This window comes from Tachysurus fulvidraco, chromosome 10 (genome assembly GCF_022655615.1).
Source record: "Tachysurus fulvidraco isolate hzauxx_2018 chromosome 10, HZAU_PFXX_2.0, whole genome shotgun sequence".
NCBI classification, from domain to species: Eukaryota; Metazoa; Chordata; class Actinopteri; order Siluriformes; family Bagridae; genus Tachysurus; species Tachysurus fulvidraco.
This window is the reverse complement of record NC_062527.1, coordinates 15,614,773-15,635,175: the sequence shown is the minus strand read 5'-3', so window position 1 is coordinate 15,635,175 and position 20,403 is coordinate 15,614,773. Positions and strand designations below refer to the sequence as shown.

The following is a 20,403-nucleotide window of genomic DNA, read 5'->3' as shown; positions in this document are numbered from 1 at the left end:
GCAATCAGAAAGCCTTCTTGAATTTTTCTGGCCGTTCAGCTGCTACGTGTTGTGGTGTGTTTACGTTTATAGACGTGTGTTTTAGACGTTTTAGTAGTTTGGTTTTAAACCCCAGTTTATTCACGATGCTGTTGGAGGACGTGAGGAAGCTGAAAGTGTCCGAGTTGAGGGCCGAGCTGCGGGATCGTGGTCTGGAGCCCAAAGGGCTGAAAGCTGAGCTTGTGGCTCGTCTGATGTCAGCCATCAGGAGCACAGAACCTGGTCACAGTGCACAGGAGACTCCCACACTAACATGTCACACTGTAGACACATCCACAGGCTCTGCATCTGGGACAGCTTTAAATAACAAGCAGCAAACTGTGGAGCAAAAGCAATCAGAGGAAACGTGGAGAGAAGCGAGGTCCTGCACACAGGATCAGAGCACACAGACAGACAATGACACTGCAGTCCTACAGTCAGTCTGCTGTTGTTCTAACAGGACAGAAGGACCTTTTAAAAGCCTGTATGTTCTCAGCAGCAGTGATGTGCATCAGGAGGAAGAGCAGTCTGCATCACTGGAGAGTCATCAGTGTGAGTCAATTCTACACAACACTTCATGCACTTTATCCTGGAACACAAGTGTATAATTAATGATCTCTTGCTTGTGGTCACTAACGTTGGATCACTACTGATCAAGTCAAATAGGTTTTATTGTTGATTTAACCATATGTAGCTGTTGCAGTACACAATGAAATGAGACAACGTTTCTCCAGGATCGTAGTGCTACATACAACAACACAGAGATAAGGACTAAAGTGGTATGTGGTAGCTCAGTGTTTAAGGTGTTGGGCTACTGATCGGAAGGTCATGGGTTTGAACCCCAGGTCCACCAAGCTGCTACTGCTGAGCCCCTGAGCAAGGCCCTTAACCCTCAGTTGCTCAGTTGTAAGTCACTCTGGATAAGGGTGTCTGCTAAATGCCGTTAGTCCTTAGGAAGTAAATGTAAAGTAAGTTAGTCCTTAGGAAGTACCTTAGGAAGTTAGTACTTAAAGTGCATCTGTTATGGTGTAGACAGTGCAGGCAGGGCAAGACAAAAAAACGCAGTGCAGAAGAAAAAGCCAAAAGAAGACAGTGCAGGCCAAGACAAAAGACAGTGCAGGAGAAAAAGACCAAAAAGACAGTGCAGGAGAAAAAGACAGTGCAAACAAAAAATACAAGACAATACACAAAAGGCAATACACAAGACAATATACAAAATGTGATATGCCAGATATGCAGAAACTGCAAAATATGAATCATTTAGATAACTATAAATCATTGCATTTTTTTATTTAGTCCTGATTCAGCTTCCCGCATCGCCTATATGATGTTGAGGATTTTTACGCAAGACAGAAACATTCACTGATGCTCAAGCATCATGCCAGGGGGGTAAACTTTTAAAGACAGTGTGAAAATCACCTCTGTCAACTAAATAACAGCAGTTCTGTACTCAGAACTGGTCTCTAAGGGCCTTTTTACATCTGGTCACTTCATGTGTTTTCTCTGATCCGATAGCTATCTGATTTGTTAAAACTGTTCCGTTTCCATTAGGCCACATAAACGCATCTTGGCGAATCTGATATTGATCCGATCTTTCTACTCCAGCCCAAAATGCAAATATATTCGACCTCATTTCCATTTATAGCACTATGTCACTTGCGAGTGACGTACTTCCGTTTAGGAGGAGTATAGCACTGATGTATTTGGCTTGAACAACCTGTCCAGTTTCATCTGAAACGCGTCCCAGGCCACCTCCTGAAGTGGTTTGAACCATCGGATTTATATCCATCTCGAAAACGTTTCGGAGGGCATTTACACCTGGTCTTTTTACCATCGGATAGCTATCTGATCACAGAAAACGCATGAAGTGACCAGGTATAAAAATGCCCTAAATCTGCACCTAGGTGGACCAAAGAGCTAAATTTGTGTGATAAAGTGTGTATTATGAGCATGCCATGCAGCGTTGCTCTACCCAGTCAATATCAGTTAAATGGTGGTACTTTTCATTTGTTGGACAAGGTAGAGTGGTGCAGAAATGTTGTATGTAACAGCAATCTGTAATACACTTACAGACTGACCTAGATGTTACATGGACCTGATTTCTTATTTCCCACAGTACCCCGCATGGCTCCCGTCATCACGGAGACCAGGAAAGGAAAGGAGGACGAGTCCAGGAACGTCAGCAGACCTGACGAAGAGAGGGGCCGAGATTATTACGAGTTTAAAGAGGAGATCCAGTATATGAGGTGATCTTCAGAGCAGTTTTTTTTTACCTATGTATTTCATGATAGAATTTACACTTACATCAACATAACCCATTATTTTACCACCGTGCCATTGTTGCCATCAGGGCCAAAACTCCAGAGCCGAGTCCCGCGAGTGAGGATGAGATGGACATCGATGATGACACGGTTCGACTAGATTCCTGTGAGTTTCACTCCTTTAATCTTCAGTTCATTAGTGAATAACGAAATCCCTTAGAACAGGGGTGTCCAACCAGTCAGTGACCAAGAGCCACATTTTTTACTGTTACCACAAAGAGCCACATCATACACATGGGCACACATGATCATCACCTTTTTTCCCCTGCCATTTTGAGAGCGTGACACAAAATGTTTACTCAAATGATCTTGCTCCTACTGAGAAAATTTGAGGTATTTTCATCCAACTCACATGCGGGTTTGATGAAAATACCGTATTGAACTCAAGCGAAGCGACACGCACAATAAAAAGACACAAATACAAACTTCGATATGAATGTTTGCCGCATGAAACCGAGCAAAGAGCCGCATGCGGCTCGGGAACCGCGGGTTGGCCGCCCCGGCTTAGAATGTATATTATCCATTATTTCATATGCATTGCTCCGATTAGTTATTGAGCCAAATAAATACAATGTACATTTAGCCAGGACTCTAACAGCTAAAATAACTATAACTATAAATAACTGTTTGTGCAGGGGCGGTTCTAGGATTTCATCTTTAGGGGTTTTAGCCCTCAGTGAGAATTTAAAACAAGAAGAGTTTTATATTATATATTATATGACTACATAGTAAGCCAAAATTTATGGTATTATTTAAAATGGCAAAAGTAGACACCAAAATTTTATGCATGATGTAACGATGAGAGTCTTGAATCAAATCAGTTCATGTGCATTCTCTACGAACGGTGTGTCCAATGAATGCAGTCATTAATAAAAAAATATTCACAAGACAAAGACCAAATCAATAAATGTTATTTTTATTTAGTATTGAATGGATTGTTTGCATTAATATTTTGTTTGTGCTACAACTCTGGTAATAAGAATAGTGAAATTTTACTGCTTTTGGTTGCCATATTTGCGGTTTTCCGCCGATTACCTTTATAGATAAATGCCTCCCGCTCTGACTGACTCTGAGCTTCTCTGTTCTAATAAAGCCGACAGCTGACGACGCACTTTTGAAAGACTACAACGCACACGCGTAAAAGCAAAGTAAAAAAAATCGCTCTTGGATTAAACTAATAAATAATTTTCTTTCCCATCGACAACATGTCCTGCATTTTAACATAATTTTTATTGTTTATTTATGAAAGTAAAAATTATACTTATAGTTTTTGGGTGGCTGAGTTCACAGACAGGGGACTGAGGCCACCCTAAAAAAGGGCTAGAACCGCCCTTGAGTTTGTGTAACCTCAAGAGTGTCCTTACATTCATTGCTAGAAAGCGTCAGACCCCCAAGTACAGTAGCTGCGGCCCAAACAATGCATACCCTTGCACTATGTCCTCTATCGTCTAGTGCAGGAGTTTTACAAGGGAAGTAGTATTTTTGTTTTTTAACTAACCGAAAGTATTAGAAATTTCCCAATCGTGGAAAATGCACCATTTGTAGCTTTAGCAGAAATGTTAAAATAAATTGCAGAACGTGAGCTAAGACATTTAACACATTCAGTGCCTGGTAGCAACGCCCATCTTCCACTACACTGCTTAATTTTCCTCATGTCATTTTTTCAGTTTTATTTAAGTGCATCATCTGGGTACTTGTTGGAGTTTAAAGCCTCCATTCACACTATTAATACAACACAATTGTGTACGGCACAGAACAGTACCTCAGTATAAGGTCTGGGACTCAATCTTTGGGTGTATTTTATATTCGATCTGTACGTTTTTTTCGACTCGTGTCCTCGTAACCGCTTAACGTTTTACAGATAACAGCGACCTGCATTTTGAAGTGAGTGCAGACGGGAGCAGCGGTCAGCCTTTACTCTGGGAGAAGTTTCCTCTGCTGCATTCAGGATGCAGACTGACCCACGGCTTTACTCGAGGAAAAGTGGGATGCGAAGTCAAGGTGGAATAAAAAAATCGATAAAGTAACATGAAATGGAATTCCAGTTTTATATAAAAAACATACACAGCATCTACAGTACACATTGTTATGTAGTTGATTGGGCAATAACTATTAAAATGATCACAGCGATATTGTGAAAATGCTATAAAATACTATTCTAGCTCTAACCTAACAGAAGCCAGTAGCTTACTGGATGTTAAAACTGCTCCTTTATTTACAACTTAAATATATTGTTTTTGCAGGTAAAAAAATACCTTCAAAATTGATTTTTTTTTTAACAGCTGTTTATTTTAAAAATCTTATAATATTTCTTTTTTTTTATTATTATTTATTTATTTATTTATTCTTAGTCCATTTTTATTCTATTTTTATTTGAATGTGATAGTCTAGTGGTTAAGCTGTTGGACTAACGATGGGAAGGTTGTGAGTTTGAGTCCCACGTTCACCAAGCTGCCACCTCTGGGCCCCTGAGCAAGGCCCTTAACCCTCAATTGCACAGTTGTATTAAAATGAGAAATGTTAGTCACTGGATAATGGCATCTGCTAAATGGCATGAAAAAACTTAATGAATAAAATGATGCTGATGCTGCGTATGGTTGTGTATGTGCTATATAATTAGATTGTTGTTGTTGTTGTTGTTTTATCAAGAGAAAATCAGTAAAATGTAACAATATTGAAATTTGCCCTGAGCAGTTTTGATTTTGTCTTTTTTTACTCTGTTAGTATGTGAAGAGATTGTCAGCAGCTACGGTGACGTGTGTCGACCCTGAGCCTCATGTCCTCAGAGTGGGATGGTCTGTGGATGGATCTAGCCTTCAGCTAGGTAGCTTTTAACTCTTAAGTAGCACGTGGGAGATGATGCCTAAAATATGTATAGAGAAATGTTTATTCCTTCAGCCTGTCATTCTTGTAGTTGTGTTTGTGTTTCTCAGGAGAGGACGAGCTGTCGTTCGGATTTGATGGAGCAGGCAAAGCAGTGACCGGAGGAAAGACGGAAGATTTCGGAGAGTCGTTTTCAGAGGGCGATGTCATCGGCTGCTATGCGGTATGCCGTAAAGTGTAACACAGCACAGAGAACTTCATCTTATGTAGAAATAAACTGTGTGCAGCAGACTGAGAAAGTCTACCAGCATGATTCTTGGGTTTTACCCTTTTACATTTTCTGTGATTTTTTTTTTTATTTTTTTTTTTTTGCAAATAGCATTTTATTATTATTATTATTATTATTATTATTATTATTATTATTATTATTATTATTGTGTGAATGTGTGCACTTTTTAAATGAGAGAGCCTTAAATGTTTTTTTTTTTATTTCCACATAGTGCATTAAAATTGTGTAATGCACTTCTATCCAGATCAGATATAAAGCATAATCTGTGCATCCAAATCCAGTTCTAAATGATTACTCATCAATTACTGACTCAAATGTGTTCCTTGTCTCTTCAGTTCATCAGTGACTGCGGAGAGACAGAATTATCCTTTTCTAAAAACGGCCTCTTTCTCGGGGTGGCGTTTCGGCTCGCTGGCTCCATCTTGGCAGGTCGTGCGCTCTACCCACATGTCCTGTGCAAAAACTGTTCAGTTTCCCTGAACCTGGACCCTCAGGGCGTGACGTGGTATCCTGGCCCTCCCGGGTACTGTCCTTTACCGATGCTACCATCTGCACATCGTTCTCAAGCACCGCTTCCTCCATCACACAGGAAAGACTGTGAGGTATGTTTGCTGTGATCCTGATTGAATAGGCTTTAGCTGACACTGAAAGCCTTTATTAAAGTGGACTATTGGGGTCCTTTTTAGATGATTTGTTGCTTTTCATTTTCCACTCCTTCGCTTTTTCAGGTGCTGATGATGGTTGGTATGCCAGGTTCTGGAAAGAGCCACTGGGCTGAGAGCCACATGGCCAAGAACCCAGAGAAGCGATACGATGTGTTGAGCACAAACTCCGTCCTTCACTGCATGAGGGTGAGCACAAAAAAATAAAGGGAAACTTTACTATGTTGTGTTCTCTGTTTAGATAATGAGGGTTTATGGGTGGAACAGATATCTAAACTTTAGCAGACAGAACATTTGAAGGCTTCATATGTTTTCCGATATAAAGATATACAACAGTGATTCTTATCCCAATCATTAGTTTATTAAATAAAACACACACTGAACACATTCATTGGAACACATTTGTACACTTCCTTGTTCCTGCAGTTATGCAGTCAATGTTCATATCAAACCCCAGATTCTGTGCTCTCTGTAACTTTGACCATAGGATGTGTGATAACACCAAACAGGCTGGTTTAGGTATTTCAGTAAGACTTTATACAGAATGGTGACCAGACCAGCTCTGCTGTATGGGTTAGAGACTGTAGTAGTGAGGAAAAGACATGAGGCAGAGATGGAGGAAGCAGAGACGAGGATGTTGAGGTTTTCTTTAGGAGTGACGAGGATGGACAGGGTTAGGGACGAGCACATCAGAGGGACAGCTCAGGTTGGCTGTTTTGGGGACGAGGACAGAGAGGACAGATTGAGATGGTTTGGACCTGTACAGAGGAGGGAGATGTTATATTGGTAGATGGATGTTGGAGATGGAGCTGCCAGGTAAGAGGTGAAGGAGATATACGGATGTGTTAAATGAGGACATGAAGGTTAATGGTGCGAGAGTAGAGGATGCTGAGTATGAAGTTAGGTGGAAACAGATGATTTGATGCGACCCTTAAAGGGAACATAAGAAGAAGAGATTATATTTGTATGAAAAAGAGCGAGTTCTGCAGGTGGAAACACAATGTTGACCAGACTTATTAACAGCTGACAGTAAGGCTATGGTAAAGCATATAATCACTCTATACAGACGTAGTGAGCAGAAAAGCACAGCTCTTTGAGGTGGATGAGCTACAACAGCAGAAGACAACATCAGCTTCCTCTCCTTTCAGCCTACAGTGGGCATAGACTTCCATTATACTGGAAAAACTGAAAAAAAAAAAAAACATTACAGACATTCGTCACTGGTCAAAAAACATTTGTCGTCTTCTAATCTTCAGCTTTGTGGAAACATTTGTGACTGGGTTTTGTACCTTACAAACATGTTTGTGAAGTTTGTGGACATTGTAACCTTCACAAATATACAGCATGAGTATACAAAGAAAACCCAGTATATGAATATCTTAGTGTTTTGTGTGTTTAGCTGCCGAGCCCAGAACACAAGAATCTGATGCTGCAGCAGGCAACACAGTGTCTCACACACCTCATCAAAATAGCAGCAACTAAGAGGCGGAACTTCATCCTTGACCAGGTGTGTTTGTGTGTGTCTGTGTCTGTCTGTGTGTTTGCGTGTGTCTGTCTGTCTGTCTGTGTGTGTGTGTGTGTGTGTGTGTGTGTGTGTGTGTTATGGGATTAGTTTGTTTGGTGTACACTCTAAATGTAAAGTTTAAAACATGTCAGAACTGATGTATGTTGCCGTGGTTACATTTCTTCCAGTATTGCTGTGCTGTAATGTATATATGACAAAATATAAGGCAGTAAACGCAGATGCTGTAGTGAGTTGCCCTTCTGCTTTATTTCCTCATTACCTAGGCGAACATTTACCCGTCTGCTCAGAGACACAAGCTGCTGAGATTTTGCGTCTATCAGAGAAAGGCGGTTGTGCTCGTCCCCTCGGACGAGGAGTGGAAGAGACGCTTGCAGCAGAAAGAGCAGAGTGAGGGTGCAGTGCTGCCTGAAATATCACTGCTAAAAAGCAAAGGTCTGCTCATACCTACCCTTTACCATTTAATCTTATTTTAGTCAAACTCTCAAAGACTTGCCCTCGTTTATTGCTCTTGATCTGATTTATCTCAGTACAGAAATATTGACCTGTGCCATAACATAGATTTCTGGGTTTGAGAAGTACTACTGACTCTTGCTCTGTGAAATGACTCTAAATTAATGGAATCCAAGTCCTTTAACACCTGCATTTGAATCGTAAAATCTTAAGATTCTTTCCTTCCTCTCTCTCTTCCCCCCCCCTTCCCTCCCTCCCTCTACTCCCCTCTCTCCCTTCCTTCATGTCTCTCTCTACCTCTCTCTCTCTCTCTCTCTCTCTCTCCCTTCCTTCATCTCTCTCCCTCCCTTCCTTCATCTCTATCTCTCTCTCTCTTCCTTCATCTCTCTCTCTCCCTTCCTTCATCTCTCTCTCCCTCCCTTCATCTCTCTCTCTCCCTTCCCCCTTCCTTCATCTCTCTCTCTCTCCCTTCCCCCTTCCTTCATCTCTCTCTCTCTCTCTCTCTCTCTCTCTCTCTCTCTCTCTTGCTTCCTTCATCTCTCTCTCTTTCTCTCTCTCTCTCTCTCTCGCATTTTCACACAGAAGGCTCAGTTTAAAACATTGAATATGTAAAAGCAATTTTTTTATTATTATTATTTTTTGCTGTTCTTATGTGTTTATGGTCCTGCAGTGAGTTTCACCCTCCCCGAGCAGGGAAATCTCCTGGAGGACATCCTGTTTGTCGAGCTCTGCCGTGAAGATGCACAAAAACTCCTCACAGGCTATAAGGAAGAGGCCACACGTCTCCTACCTACACCCGCTAAACGGCACAAGAGGCACAAAAAACGTCCCCATAAACGTCCCGCTGATTCCCTCGGTGAGGAAAACTGCACAGGACCGATGGCATGACAATCAATAACGATGGGGGTGAAACCTAGACTTGTTGCTGAAGTTAAATCACACAGATGGTCACAGATGGTCAAAAACTAGCATCTGCTTTCCTGTAATTAAATCCTTCTACTTTGAACGTTGTGTTTAATTCTGTTTTCCATCTGCCAGGATTGAACCGCAGTCACAACGTGCAGCAGTCACAGTGGGGATGCCATAAGCCAAACGTGAGCTTATTATTCTTCTTATTATTATTTTTTGCATTAAGAGTATACTAAAGTCTTTACGTTACGAATGACTTACATGCAGTAAAAGCGCATTGTCTCGTCTTCAGGGATGGAACTTTTCTGCTTTTGCTCAGCCTTATGGCTATAACAGTGATCCACAGACGTACAGAGATTACTATCAGCCCTGTACTGAACAGGTGAATTTTTTATTTTTAAACTTATAGTGAGCTCCATCCAGCTATACACTGTCATTTAAAACTATTAAAACACTAAACCACATGTTAAGGTACATTTACAACAAAATCTGAGTACATGTCCATCCGTTCCACCTCTACAGCAATAAAAATCAGGGCCTGTATTCATAAAGATTCTAAGAATGATCTCATAGAGCTCCTAATTTAGCTTAGGAATTTCTAATTAGGAATCTAATCGGAAGAGAGATACAGGACCGATCTCAGAGCGACTCTTTTTTTTTTTTCTTTTTTTTTTTTTTGAGAGAGAGAGGAGGCGGGGATTAACCTGTTACTAGGTGGTGGTTGTTGTTTTTTTAAAGACTGATTGGTTGTCTAATAAATAAAATAGCTTTTAAAATATGGTTTAATATAAGCCTTCACTTTGTCTTTGTTTATATCGTGCAGTGATTACATTGACTGATCTGATTAGAGATGTGCTGACATCTGTATGGTACAAATGTAATAAATGTAAATATCTTCGACACAGAGCAGCAATGTCATAGCGCCAAATTACAGCATTTCTGCTACTATGGCATTTCTGTGCTGTGTGGAGACATTAAAGTACCTCTAAATGCCATAGCAGCACAATATATACATATATATGGCATTTCTGTGTTGTGTGGAGACGTTATCTCTAATATAATTGGTCACTAAAATAAGCCCTACATGATCCAAACTGTATCTTTTTGACTATCATTATTAAATATTATATACATTTTATACAATTTCTTTTCCCTCTTCACATTTAAGCCATTTTCTCCTCTGTTAAAGAAACTCTTACTTCTCTTAAAAGTCCTCCTTACTACTCCTAACCCTTTGTGACTTTATCGAGAGTGAGATACATTTATCTTATTTTTATACAGCTGAGAAACTGGGGCCTTGCTCAGGGGCAAATTTTGTGGCCTAGGATTTAAACTCGCAACCTTGCAGTCAGTGGTCCAACACCTTGACCACTCAGCTACCAAATCCCACTAGGATCTTCACTTTTATATTAATGGGAAACACCCACATTTCTAAGATTTTTTTAGAATTCTGTCACTTGGAGAAACTCTTTACACTAAGAATTGTCATGAATTTGGGCCCTGAGTGTTACATCATACACTGATCAGTAACGATGTTGTCTAGACACGTGTCTACCGTCAGGGTCAGTTACTAGCTCATGTAAAATACTATTGTCCCTACTTTTAATGCTGTATTCGTGGTATTTAAGGGATGTTAGCCAAGTAATGAACACTGATTAAAGAAGAATTTAGTCTGTCTTTCTTTCTTTCTTTCTTTGTCATTTTGATTCACACTTTTCCCCTTTCCTTCCTCTTGCAGTGGAACCTGGCTAATCAAAATCAGAGCTTCTACGCCAACCAAGGGTATTATTTTGGCAGCCAGGCATTTTGGTAATCAGTCTTTTTTGAAGAACTACTTTACAACATTTACTCCCAAGTTTTTTGAAGCTTTTGAGTGTCATTTTATATTCATTTTGTACAAAAAAAAAACAAGTGTTACTGCAGTATTCTGAAAAGCATTTCCTTTTGTGAATCAAAATGCTGAACTTTTTTTATATTGTTGAACACTGAACACAAACGTATTCAAAATATAGAAATCTGTTTGCACATCTGTCTCGTTCGTATAAAATGTGTTTTATTGATTTTCAGAAAAGTACATGTGAAAAAATTAAAAATTCACATTTCAGTCTTTAAAACAGATTCGTACACATTGTGATATATTAAGCTTTGAAAATAGAATATATTTATAAAAAAACTCCTGTATACATTATACAGATCTCAGACTTTTTATAGTTTTAAAAAAAAAAGTGACAGTCTGTGGTTTTAGAGCTCTCTTCTGCCTGAGAATAACAATTGCTATAAAAAAAAATGCCTTCACTTTCCCTCAGCTCGGACGAGGGGGCGGAGCTAACCGAAAAACGTGTAAAAGTGTAGAGTGAAACCAAAAAACAAACTGAACACAGTTTTATCTGAGATAACTTTGAAGTTAATGACTAGAGATATGGAAGCACGTGTGTGTGGTGTTTCTAAGACTGATCGGGTCTCACTACTTGGTACAGCAGCACTGCTCCTTTGGCTGACGGACACAGTTCTGACCACAAGGGTGACTTTGTATCCAACTGCAGCATCTCCTGCAATCAGAATAGTGATTTTGGCATGAATGAGTGTGTAGCACTTATTTATCATTTCATTGTTTGGAATTATTTGTTCATTTATCATTCCTGCATCAGGTTCATTAGTTAATGGAGTTACGTATATTGGTGAATAGCCTTACTGCTTTACTCAGAAACACGATATCTGTAGACTCGTGAGCTTCAGGTCCGCCGCGCAGATAAAAATCCTTTACTTCCTCCATCGTCAGAGTACACCTGTCCGTAAAAATATGAAAAATCAGTGCATTCTAAACAATTTAACATCCGTCCATCCATTTTCTGCAGCGCTTATACTACATGGGGTCACTGGGAGCCTGGAGTCTATTAAAGGGGATTCGAGGCACAACCCATAACAGCACAATCACACTCATTCACACACTATGAACAATTCAGAGATGGCGGTCAGCCTACAACTCACATTTTTGGACGTCTTTGAAACCCCTGAAGCACACAGGGTCGATGCTTCAAGCCCCTAACCCTAGAGGTGTGAATCAAACTTGCCACCCATTAAGCGACTGTGCTCCATGTGTTTGGTGTCTGACGTTTGCATAATTAATTTTGTACTGAAACTATGGAAGTCTTTTTCTTCCGAAGTCTCAAGTCCATCAATACACAAGAAAGACATTCATCCACTTGCTTCAAATGAGCTAAATAAGAGATAAAGTCTGATCTACTGAGTCTGAAAAACATTACACTTAAATTGAACTCTAATGACCTGCTTAAAGTTCCTGTAGAATTTGTCCTTCAATCTTTTAACAGCCCATAATGATCTAGCTGTTAGCTGTAACACTTATTATAATGCAGTCTATAAATCATTTAAACCCTGTTGGAAAGCTGTGTGTGACGTTACAGAAGATGGCTAACATACTGGAGTGCAAATGGGAAATTGTTTTAATCTGAATCTCTTCCTGTTCCTGTAAGGATCCGTACTGGGCATCGTGTTCTTTGTAGGGTTTGTTTGTACCTGATGTAAAACTCTGCGCTGGGTCGTCCTGCACTGGTGTGGTTCAGTGCTATTCCCATCAGAACCGGTGCACTGAGAGAACCTAGTGGAACATTCACCTGCAGAAATGTGATACAGGTTACAAATCTTTCCTGCATGAAATAATGCGGGTCAAAAAGGCATGATGGCTTGAGATGGAGAAGTGGGGAAAAAAGGTAAAGAAGTGAGCACACAGATGCAAGTTCTTTTTGCACAGGACATGACAGGTAGGGAATTTATTTCCAAACACTTAAGAGAGAGAGAGAGAGTGAGAGAGAGTAAGGGAGGGGAATAAAGAATACAAATAGACACGATATAGGTACAATTAAAGAAGAAAAATATATCAAGAGGTCATTTATATTTTAATATATATATATATATATATATATATATATCAATCTATTCTATATGTAAATTTTGTGCTGTGTTAGGATTTCATATTATTTGTTCATAATTTACTAAACAGAGCCATTTAGAAATACATGCAGCAAATACACACAGCGCAAACCTGCACCGTCTCTAATCCCTGTATCAGGCATCCAAATCCTTCTCCGATAGCAAGTTGTCGATTGTGTTGTATAAACTGCACACACCTCATCTCTGACCTCGGCGCACACGGAGGAGAAGATTTCTGCCACGACGGCTCTCTCGCAGCCCTGCATGAGGTCCACGCTGATGTCCTCCTCCCTCACCCCCTGACACACAGCCTGAGAAAAGAAATGAACGGGTGACACAACCCCTGAGTTGGAAACTACATACTGTAAACCAGCGAAAGTGTTCTAGACTGTTTCTCAACAATGCTGATGAACTCTTCAATCTGATTGATCGGAAGCTGTTGATTCGTCTTCTATAGCAGCGGCTCTGACAGAAATTCTGGCTGCAAGAAAAATCTCCTGTTCCATTAAATTGTTCCACTAAATCTGTAAGCTGGTTGCTCCTGTATTACTACTGCACCGAACCCTTGATCATCAACTGAATTACTACTAAACCATTACAACGATGTTTGATTTAAGTAACCAAAATTTCAAGTGACGACAATTGAACCTATGGTTTCATCACAGTCCTTACATCACCTTAGGCTCAGGATGCCCACCGGGTATGTCTAAGAGCCCAGCAGCCTCGGCGATTCTCTGACTCCTCCTCAGCATCACTACCTGTCCATCAGAGGTAACCAAGACAGCACCGACTCCGAGAGGCTGTGCAAGAAGCGCCTGAGTATCTCCTGACTCCAGACGTCCGCGCTGCTGCAGGTTCACGGCTTCTTGTGACCAGTTGGTTCCTAGGAAGTCTTTATAACACGTCAAACCCAGCTGTAATCGGAGGATCACTCCATTCACTTCTGAGGGTCTCGTGTCTTCCTTGGGTTCTCCTTTGGCTTCTCTACAGCAGCTGCTCTTCTCACTTTTTGCATTAACCAACGAGATGTCTTTTTCCATCAGAGAGATGTGCTCTCCACCTCTGCAGTGGAACGAAGGAATTCCGAGCTGCCTGTCGGCCTCGGCTGTTTTAGACCGTGAGGCAGTATCTGTACATATCTGAGAAGGTGTCGTGAAAAGTTCTGCTGAGTGCAGTCTGAACTTTGCCCCATTGAAAAGCCACGGTTCTTTGGCCACTCGATCGCTCCACACCACCTCTATATGTTTCTCCATCTCAGGAACACTTCTGCGGTTGAACCTACATTCATTATAGATAAAGAGTATACAATAAACACACCATGATGCCTTGTTAACTTTTAAACACAGATGGAATGAATGTCTGTACCTGCTTGATATCTCTACTTGTACTTGATGCTCTTCAAAGCCCTGAGCTGGAGCACAATGAAGCATCACAGACACCTCAGAGTCCATTTGAATGTTTTACTTCTCAGGCTTCTTCTTCAAAACAACAAAAGACCAGAAAGCAGAACCATGGATGTAGCTTGTCAAGGTAATTTATAACCTTTAATGCTTATATAGTGATACAACGCCAGTTTTATTCCGCTTCCAAAACAATTACAGTCTATTTGCTGTGACTGTGAGCTAATAAGTCTACAAACCCAAACAGTTGCTAACGTCCAAACTTTTCTGTGTTTTCGTCACTTCCTGTTTCGACACTTAAAAACTCGACTACAAGTAATTGTTTAGCTAATGTTCCTCTTTTCTCCTTTAAAGTACCACTACAGCGTTTTGTTTTATTATTTAAAATAAAATTAAATGAATAAATTGTGACAACGCATCCCGCTGAGGCACAAACAGGAAATGACGTTTTCATTTCCCTTCAAATTAAAATGACTAATCAATCAAATAATACAAAAAAAAAGTCCAAAAATGTCAAGCTCAGAAAATGTTACATATCGATTTTAACAATCGATTATAGTGGGAGCACAAAATCCACAGAATCTAACATTGTGAATTATAGACAGGGCTTTTTGTTGTTGTTTTGTTTATTTGCTTGTTTGTTTGAAATCACACCCCATTATTATAATTTTTTATTTCGTCTAGAAATAATTCATAACTGTTTATTACAACAAAAAATTAGTATTATATAATAATAATAATAATAATAATAATAAGGAAGTGAAATACAATTAAAATAAAGGATTTATTAAATTCAAATAACAAAACGGATTCTGTGACGTCAAAGCTCAGAAAATCCTTCATATTATCCGTATCATTTAAAATAAATCTATGCAATCTATTAAATTTAAAAAGACTTTCGGAGGTTCCAAATGAATGAATGTATGTATTTATGTACGAATGAAGCAAGGACTTTTATTTTAAACCGGAAATCTACTTCTTTTACACAACCTGCTTCTCACGTGGGGATGTTGAAAGTGCACAGTGTATTATGTGTGTATACCGTAACAGATGATCATGGACTCCATACACTCTTGTTTTAAGGCTCAGATAGGCGAGGTGGTTTTACCTGGAGATGTTTTCCAGTTTGATGCGTCCTCTGTAGAGGAGGACAGCAACGTTAAAGCTGAAAAGATCGTCTGTGGACCTGGATTGCGCCGAAACGGAGACGAGATCCTGGTGTATAAAAGCGGGATCCTCCGTTACAAACAGCCCAATATGTACTGGATAGACTCCCAGCAGAAACGCGTGAGAAACTACACAGTGATTACACGTTCTGTATCAGTGGTGTGGAGTAAAACACACGTGACACACGTGTCCTTTACTTACAGACATTTACACAAATAATCATTGACATGTTTTCCATCTGATCGTGACGGTCGGTTTGTGCGTCCTACTGATACCTACTGTGTGATGCAGCAGCGCTTTATTAATCTCTGAGTCTACCCACAAAGGACCGGTGTGGGTGCAGGTTTCATTCCAGCCAAGCAGAAGCCACACCAGAGTCTGCTAAAAGCCAAGAACAACTGACTAAACAGGTGGAATCCGGTGTGGCTTCTGCTTGGTTGGAATGAAAACCTGCACCCACACTGGCCGTTTGTGGATAAGATTGGACACCGCTATCACCTCTTCTTTACACTCAGCTCAAGAAGACACTTTCCACTTCCACACCAATATCTCATGATGCATCATCTCATAGATCTGTAATGAAAATGACTTTATGCTGAATACCAAATTACATCCTGCTTTCTATTAAAAATGGCTTTCTTTAATTTATTCCTTGTGTAGCTGCCTAGTTCCAGTATGGATATTATCGTTCTAAATAGTGAACAATTTCTCTTCAGTATGTTCCAGTTAAAGGCGAGAGCGTGATCGGAATAGTGACGGCAAAGTCCGGGGACATCTTTAAAGTGGATGTGGGAGGCAGTGAGCAGGCCTCGCTGTCCTACCTAGCTTTTGAAGGAGCCACGAAAAGGAACAGACCCAATGTGCAGGTACGGTTCTGTCACATCAAGTTCTGAGTGGCTTTTCAGAGCAATAGGAATGAAATTGAATATGACTAATTATTATTATTATTATTTTAACACTATACAGGTGGGGGATCTGGTGTACGCACAGTTCATCATCGCAAACAAGGACATGGAGCCAGAGCTGGTGTGTATAGACAGCTGTGGCCGGGCGAACGGGATGGGAGTGTTTGGAGTAGGAGGCTTTCTCTTCAAGGTGTCTTTGGGATTAGTGCGCAGGTATGCATAGATCCTCAAGTAGCACCATGAATACTAATTCAGAGGGGTCCATAAGTCTGAAAGCACTATTGGCAATGCTTCCGTTTGGCATTATTTTTTCTATTTGAAGGTTTTTACTGAGAGCTGTTTAGTATTTGGAATGTCTTGTATTTACATCAATAATGACAGTGAGCATTCTACAAACTGAAGTTCAATCTGCTCCATCTGTGGTGTCTGAACAGCTGCTTCAGTAGAAGGGATAAAACCGTACAAAGGAGTTAACATAGTTAATGTCACAAGACATCTTGAATATTGATTTTTCTCTTTGGGCTTTGGTGTATGTACTGGAATGAAAGGAAGTTATAACTGAGATGTGTATTTCAGAAGATTTTACAATTTCTAATCTTCATGCATATATACAAGATATTTTAAATGGCGCAGTTGTGTTAAATGACTAGATTGTACAATGACATTCTCTACAATACACATTTTAAAAGGTTTCAAAGTCTCTTGAATATGTATAATCATATCGTTCAGCGAAATATCGTTCAGCCCTGTTGTTGACTTTTCTGGTAACTACTAACCACACATGTTAACAACTAATGTCTGGGTGTCAATATACTAAACATTGCATAGCTTTCATACATTTTGATTTTTTTTTTTTATTAAATATTTTTAAGCATTTTGTTTAGTTCATTTGGGTTGTGTGTGTAAGAATGTAGGGATGATACACACATTTCGACTGAAACCAACTTTTAATAAATGCTGGTGTTTGTGTAGGAAAAGACTTATGCACTTCAAGCTTCACTGAGACTGCATATTTTTGTAATTGCATCAGTTGCATTGATTTCCATTTGGTTACTGAATAATTCATACTAGTTACTGAAAGTTTTACTCTGAGACAAATGACTGAATATTAATCTGGAAGGGTTTACATAAAACCAACAGGGGCAGAAGAATCATCATGTGGATCAATATGCAGTAGCATGAAATGTTGGTATCAGTCACGCTTTATTGTTCAGTGCCTCAGAGATTTGTTATGATTGCTGTGTGCAGATATCTCTGATTTTGCTGGGGCTTTTTGTCAAAATATGCGATGCAAGGATTCTGCTTTTAAATTCTGAAAGGTTAAGATGTATATGTAATGACTATCTATGAGAGCTATACTCATGTTCAACACACACAAATGGAAGACTGCTTTGTCAGAATGTGTGTCATGATGTCATACGTCACGTCTTGGCCCAAATCCGCAGAAAATCTGTGGCCATTTTGAAAAAAATAATAAATTAATAGCATTAATTTCTGCATTTGAAAAATCGTTAAATCCTACAGGGACTAATTTTTTTCTCTTGTTTTCTTCTCCCTTTTTTCATGCCAGTGTGTAATCATTTTACCAGTACACTGGTGTTCCAGTACACCAGCAGAATGGATGGTTTTCCCTCTGTTGAATAACCTTAGTCAGACTTTTCATGATTGAAGATAACACATCAAATTTTAGATGCTTATGCATCTCAGAGAACAGACATGGGTTTGGTATCCCCATTAACTTTAAAGAAATACTTGAAAAATTACTAATTCTCGTAGCCCTGAGTAACTTCTTTCATATAAGCCATTGTGTGTGAAGTGTAACATGACAGACATTCAATGCAGAACATGGACAAAACAAACCAGGCACAAGTTTTTATTTTTCCTGGCCTCTGAGTTAACATTTAAAGAATAAAAAAATAGATAATGTAAGCCATTTACTGTTTTCTTGAGCAGTCTATAGTCTCTTAAACTTAAAACAATGAATGTGCTATTATCATTTTTTGCTTAAATATTAAAGCATTGTTTACATTTTAGTTGCTTCCATCCCAAACCTTTTCATTTACACCCTAACAGATTCTGACTTTCTGCTTTTCTTCCCTCAGGCTTCTCACACCTCAGAGCGAGGTAGTGAAAGATCTTGAGAAGATCTTCCCCTTCGAGATGGTGGTGGGATTAAACGGCAGGGTGTGGGTAAAGGCTAAGAGCATTCAGCAGACTCTGATCGTAGCCAATGTTCTGGAGAGCTGTGAAAACATGACGGCGCAGCAGAGACGAGCTCTGTTCAAGAGAGTTGCAGAGGGCGCCCTCTAGGGCACATACTGGCATACTGCCGGTTTCCATGGCAATTCCTCATGGACATATCAGCAAAATGTCACTCGCAGGATGACGCGCGATTAATGACCGCTCGGAGGCTTGAATTTGAACTTTTAGTAAAACATACAAATAAGAAAACTCTCTGAGAGTGTACAATATCAATGTAGGACACATGCTGCACTTCTTTAAAGTTTTTGAATTTAGCAGCGGTTTAAAACAGTTTAAGCTCAGTCATTATGTCTGTTTTAACACGTTTTATTTCTACTGGTGCCTTGATTCAATATTTTTTGTATAAATAAATAGTTTTTTTGTGAAGACTTATTTCTTACTATTACTGTGGCTAGAGCTCTATAAACAACATTGCAAATTCATTCACAATTTGGGTTTTCCATGGGATATAGAGTTGTAAACATTATGCGAAAGAGGGCTGTAAACACAGGGTTAATGCAAACATATATACACATCTGTTAGAGCAGCAACTGAAGGTGTCAATGTAAAGATGTATTCATTTTATTCATGTTAACTGTCAGTGGTTTTACTGTTCTGGCTGATAAGGGTATATTACATAGAATATTATTAGTAGATTAATAGATTCTGATTCTGAATATTAGCAATATTCAGAGACATATTTCCAGAAGTGTTGTAAATTATGACGTATCAATTCATCAAAATGTTTGATGATATACATTTAAGGGTTCTTTGGTTGAGGGTTGTATGTACAGTAGAACCCTACAGCAAAGTATTTTTGTATCAGAAAGTGTTCCAAGTAAATCATTTTCAATATTTATTCAACTTACCCTTAAAGATACCTTGAATAATAATTTCTAAGGTCTACTTGAGTGAAATTTTGGCATTTTTCTTTTGCTATATGGAATTCTTAGGAAAGTTTTAGTACGCAAAACATGTATAGTTGTCACAATATACTCATGTCACAATATACTCATATTTTTGCCTATAAAATTTCCATCATAACTTTTACATAAAAAAGAAAAAAAAGAAAATTAAAAAATCACTCTCACATTGTCCTTGGAGTTGGCTCGCTTTGTGTGTGTGGAGTTTGCATTTTCTCCTCGTGCCTCAGGGGTTTCCTCCGGGTACTCCGGTTTCTTCCCCCGGTCGAAAGACATGCATGGTAGGTTGATTGGCATCTCTGGAAAAATTGTCCGTAGTGTGTGTGTGCCCTGTGATGGGTTGGCACTCCGTCCAGGGTGTATCCTGCCTTGATGCCCAATGACGCCTGAGACAGGCACAGGCTCCCCGTGACCCGAGAAGTTCGGATAAGCGGTAGAAAATGAATGAATGAATGAAAATTAATTCTCTTTTTATTGGTAATAACTATTAATAGTTATATAATAGTAACAACAACTGCTTTAAAATTATTCACAAGTTTGTTTCTTTATTTGTTTGTTTTATTATTTATTTATTAGCTATAACGGTTGTTCAGAAAAACAGTTGTATTATATTGTGTTAACATTGTATTATAATGAATAGTGGCACGTGCTAGGAAACGGATACAAATTATCAGGGAATTACTTATAGCACATCATTAGAAGTTTATGAGCCATAATTTGAGATTATTAAAGTCATGAAATCATTGCAAACATTAAAGATTTAGAATGATTTATAAATATCAGTTTTTTTAACCTACACCCTGTGACACAAAAGATCATTGT

General features: G+C 39.3%; 3 protein-coding genes across 5 annotated transcripts; 2 read left to right on the top strand and 1 right to left on the bottom strand.

Annotated features, from left to right (window-relative positions):
- Positions 1–2: 2 nt before the first annotated feature.
- On the top strand, positions 3–11,022 carry si:ch211-107m4.1 (heterogeneous nuclear ribonucleoprotein U-like protein 2). The gene is made up of 14 exons (XM_047819345.1): positions 3–570; positions 2,135–2,264; positions 2,369–2,445; positions 4,201–4,340; positions 5,064–5,163; positions 5,273–5,385; positions 5,787–6,053; positions 6,180–6,302; positions 7,513–7,620; positions 7,902–8,070; positions 8,759–8,944; positions 9,127–9,182; positions 9,290–9,379; positions 10,736–11,022. Exons 1-14 carry the CDS (start codon positions 126–128, stop codon positions 10,808–10,810), a joined length of 2,079 nt encoding a protein of 692 aa, XP_047675301.1. The 5' UTR covers positions 3–125; the 3' UTR covers positions 10,811–11,022.
- Positions 11,023–11,028: 6 nt separating this feature from the next.
- On the bottom strand, positions 11,029–14,793 carry nudt22 (nudix (nucleoside diphosphate linked moiety X)-type motif 22). Of its 3 annotated transcripts, none has more exons than XM_027165167.2 (6): positions 14,311–14,793; positions 13,623–14,223; positions 13,049–13,256; positions 12,532–12,629; positions 11,690–11,783; positions 11,029–11,546 (listed from the first exon to the last, which is right to left on the bottom strand). In XM_027165167.2, exons 1-5 carry the CDS (start codon positions 14,394–14,396, stop codon positions 11,730–11,732), a joined length of 1,047 nt encoding a protein of 348 aa, XP_027020968.2. In that variant the 5' UTR covers positions 14,397–14,793; the 3' UTR covers positions 11,029–11,546; positions 11,690–11,729. The 3 variants fall into 3 exon arrangements, with proteins under 3 accessions (XP_027020968.2, XP_027020970.2, XP_027020967.2); XM_027165169.2 differs by having other exon boundaries at positions 13,058–13,256; XM_027165166.2 differs by having other exon boundaries at positions 13,143–13,256; positions 14,311–14,791.
- Positions 14,794–15,314: 521 nt separating this feature from the next.
- Positions 15,315–19,047, top strand: LOC113654829 (exosome complex component RRP40). The gene is made up of 4 exons (XM_027165091.2): positions 15,315–15,632; positions 16,229–16,378; positions 16,479–16,630; positions 18,520–19,047. The coding sequence occupies exons 1-4, from the start codon at positions 15,396–15,398 to the stop codon at positions 18,725–18,727; spliced, it is 747 nt and encodes a 248-aa protein (XP_027020892.2). The 5' UTR covers positions 15,315–15,395; the 3' UTR covers positions 18,728–19,047.
- Positions 19,048–20,403: the final 1,356 nt, after the last annotated feature.

Bases quoted from the DNA above. Each gene is read 5' to 3' on its own strand.
- si:ch211-107m4.1 (XM_047819345.1), top strand. From the start codon at position 126: ATGCTGTTGGAGGACGTGAGGAAGCTGAAAGTGTCCGAGTTGAGGGCC. The intron at 2,446-4,200 runs GTGAGTTTCACT...AACGTTTTACAG, and splicing joins CACGGTTCGACTAGATTCCT to ATAACAGCGACCTGCATTTT. The intron at 9,380-10,735 runs GTGAATTTTTTA...TTCCTCTTGCAG, and splicing joins ATCAGCCCTGTACTGAACAG to TGGAACCTGGCTAATCAAAA.
- nudt22 (XM_027165166.2), bottom strand. From the start codon at position 14,396: ATGGACTCTGAGGTGTCTGTGATGCTTCATTGTGCTCCAGCTCAGGGC. The intron at 14,224-14,310 runs GTACAGACATTC...TAATGAATGTAG, and splicing joins CAAGTAGAGATATCAAGCAG to GTTCAACCGCAGAAGTGTTC. The intron at 13,257-13,622 runs GTGATGTAAGGA...TTCTTTTCTCAG, and splicing joins GTGGGCATCCTGAGCCTAAG to GCTGTGTGTCAGGGGGTGAG.
- LOC113654829 (XM_027165091.2), top strand. From the start codon at position 15,396: ATGATCATGGACTCCATACACTCTTGTTTTAAGGCTCAGATAGGCGAG. The intron at 15,633-16,228 runs GTGAGAAACTAC...ATTTCTCTTCAG, and splicing joins TAGACTCCCAGCAGAAACGC to TATGTTCCAGTTAAAGGCGA. The intron at 16,379-16,478 runs GTACGGTTCTGT...AACACTATACAG, and splicing joins GGAACAGACCCAATGTGCAG to GTGGGGGATCTGGTGTACGC.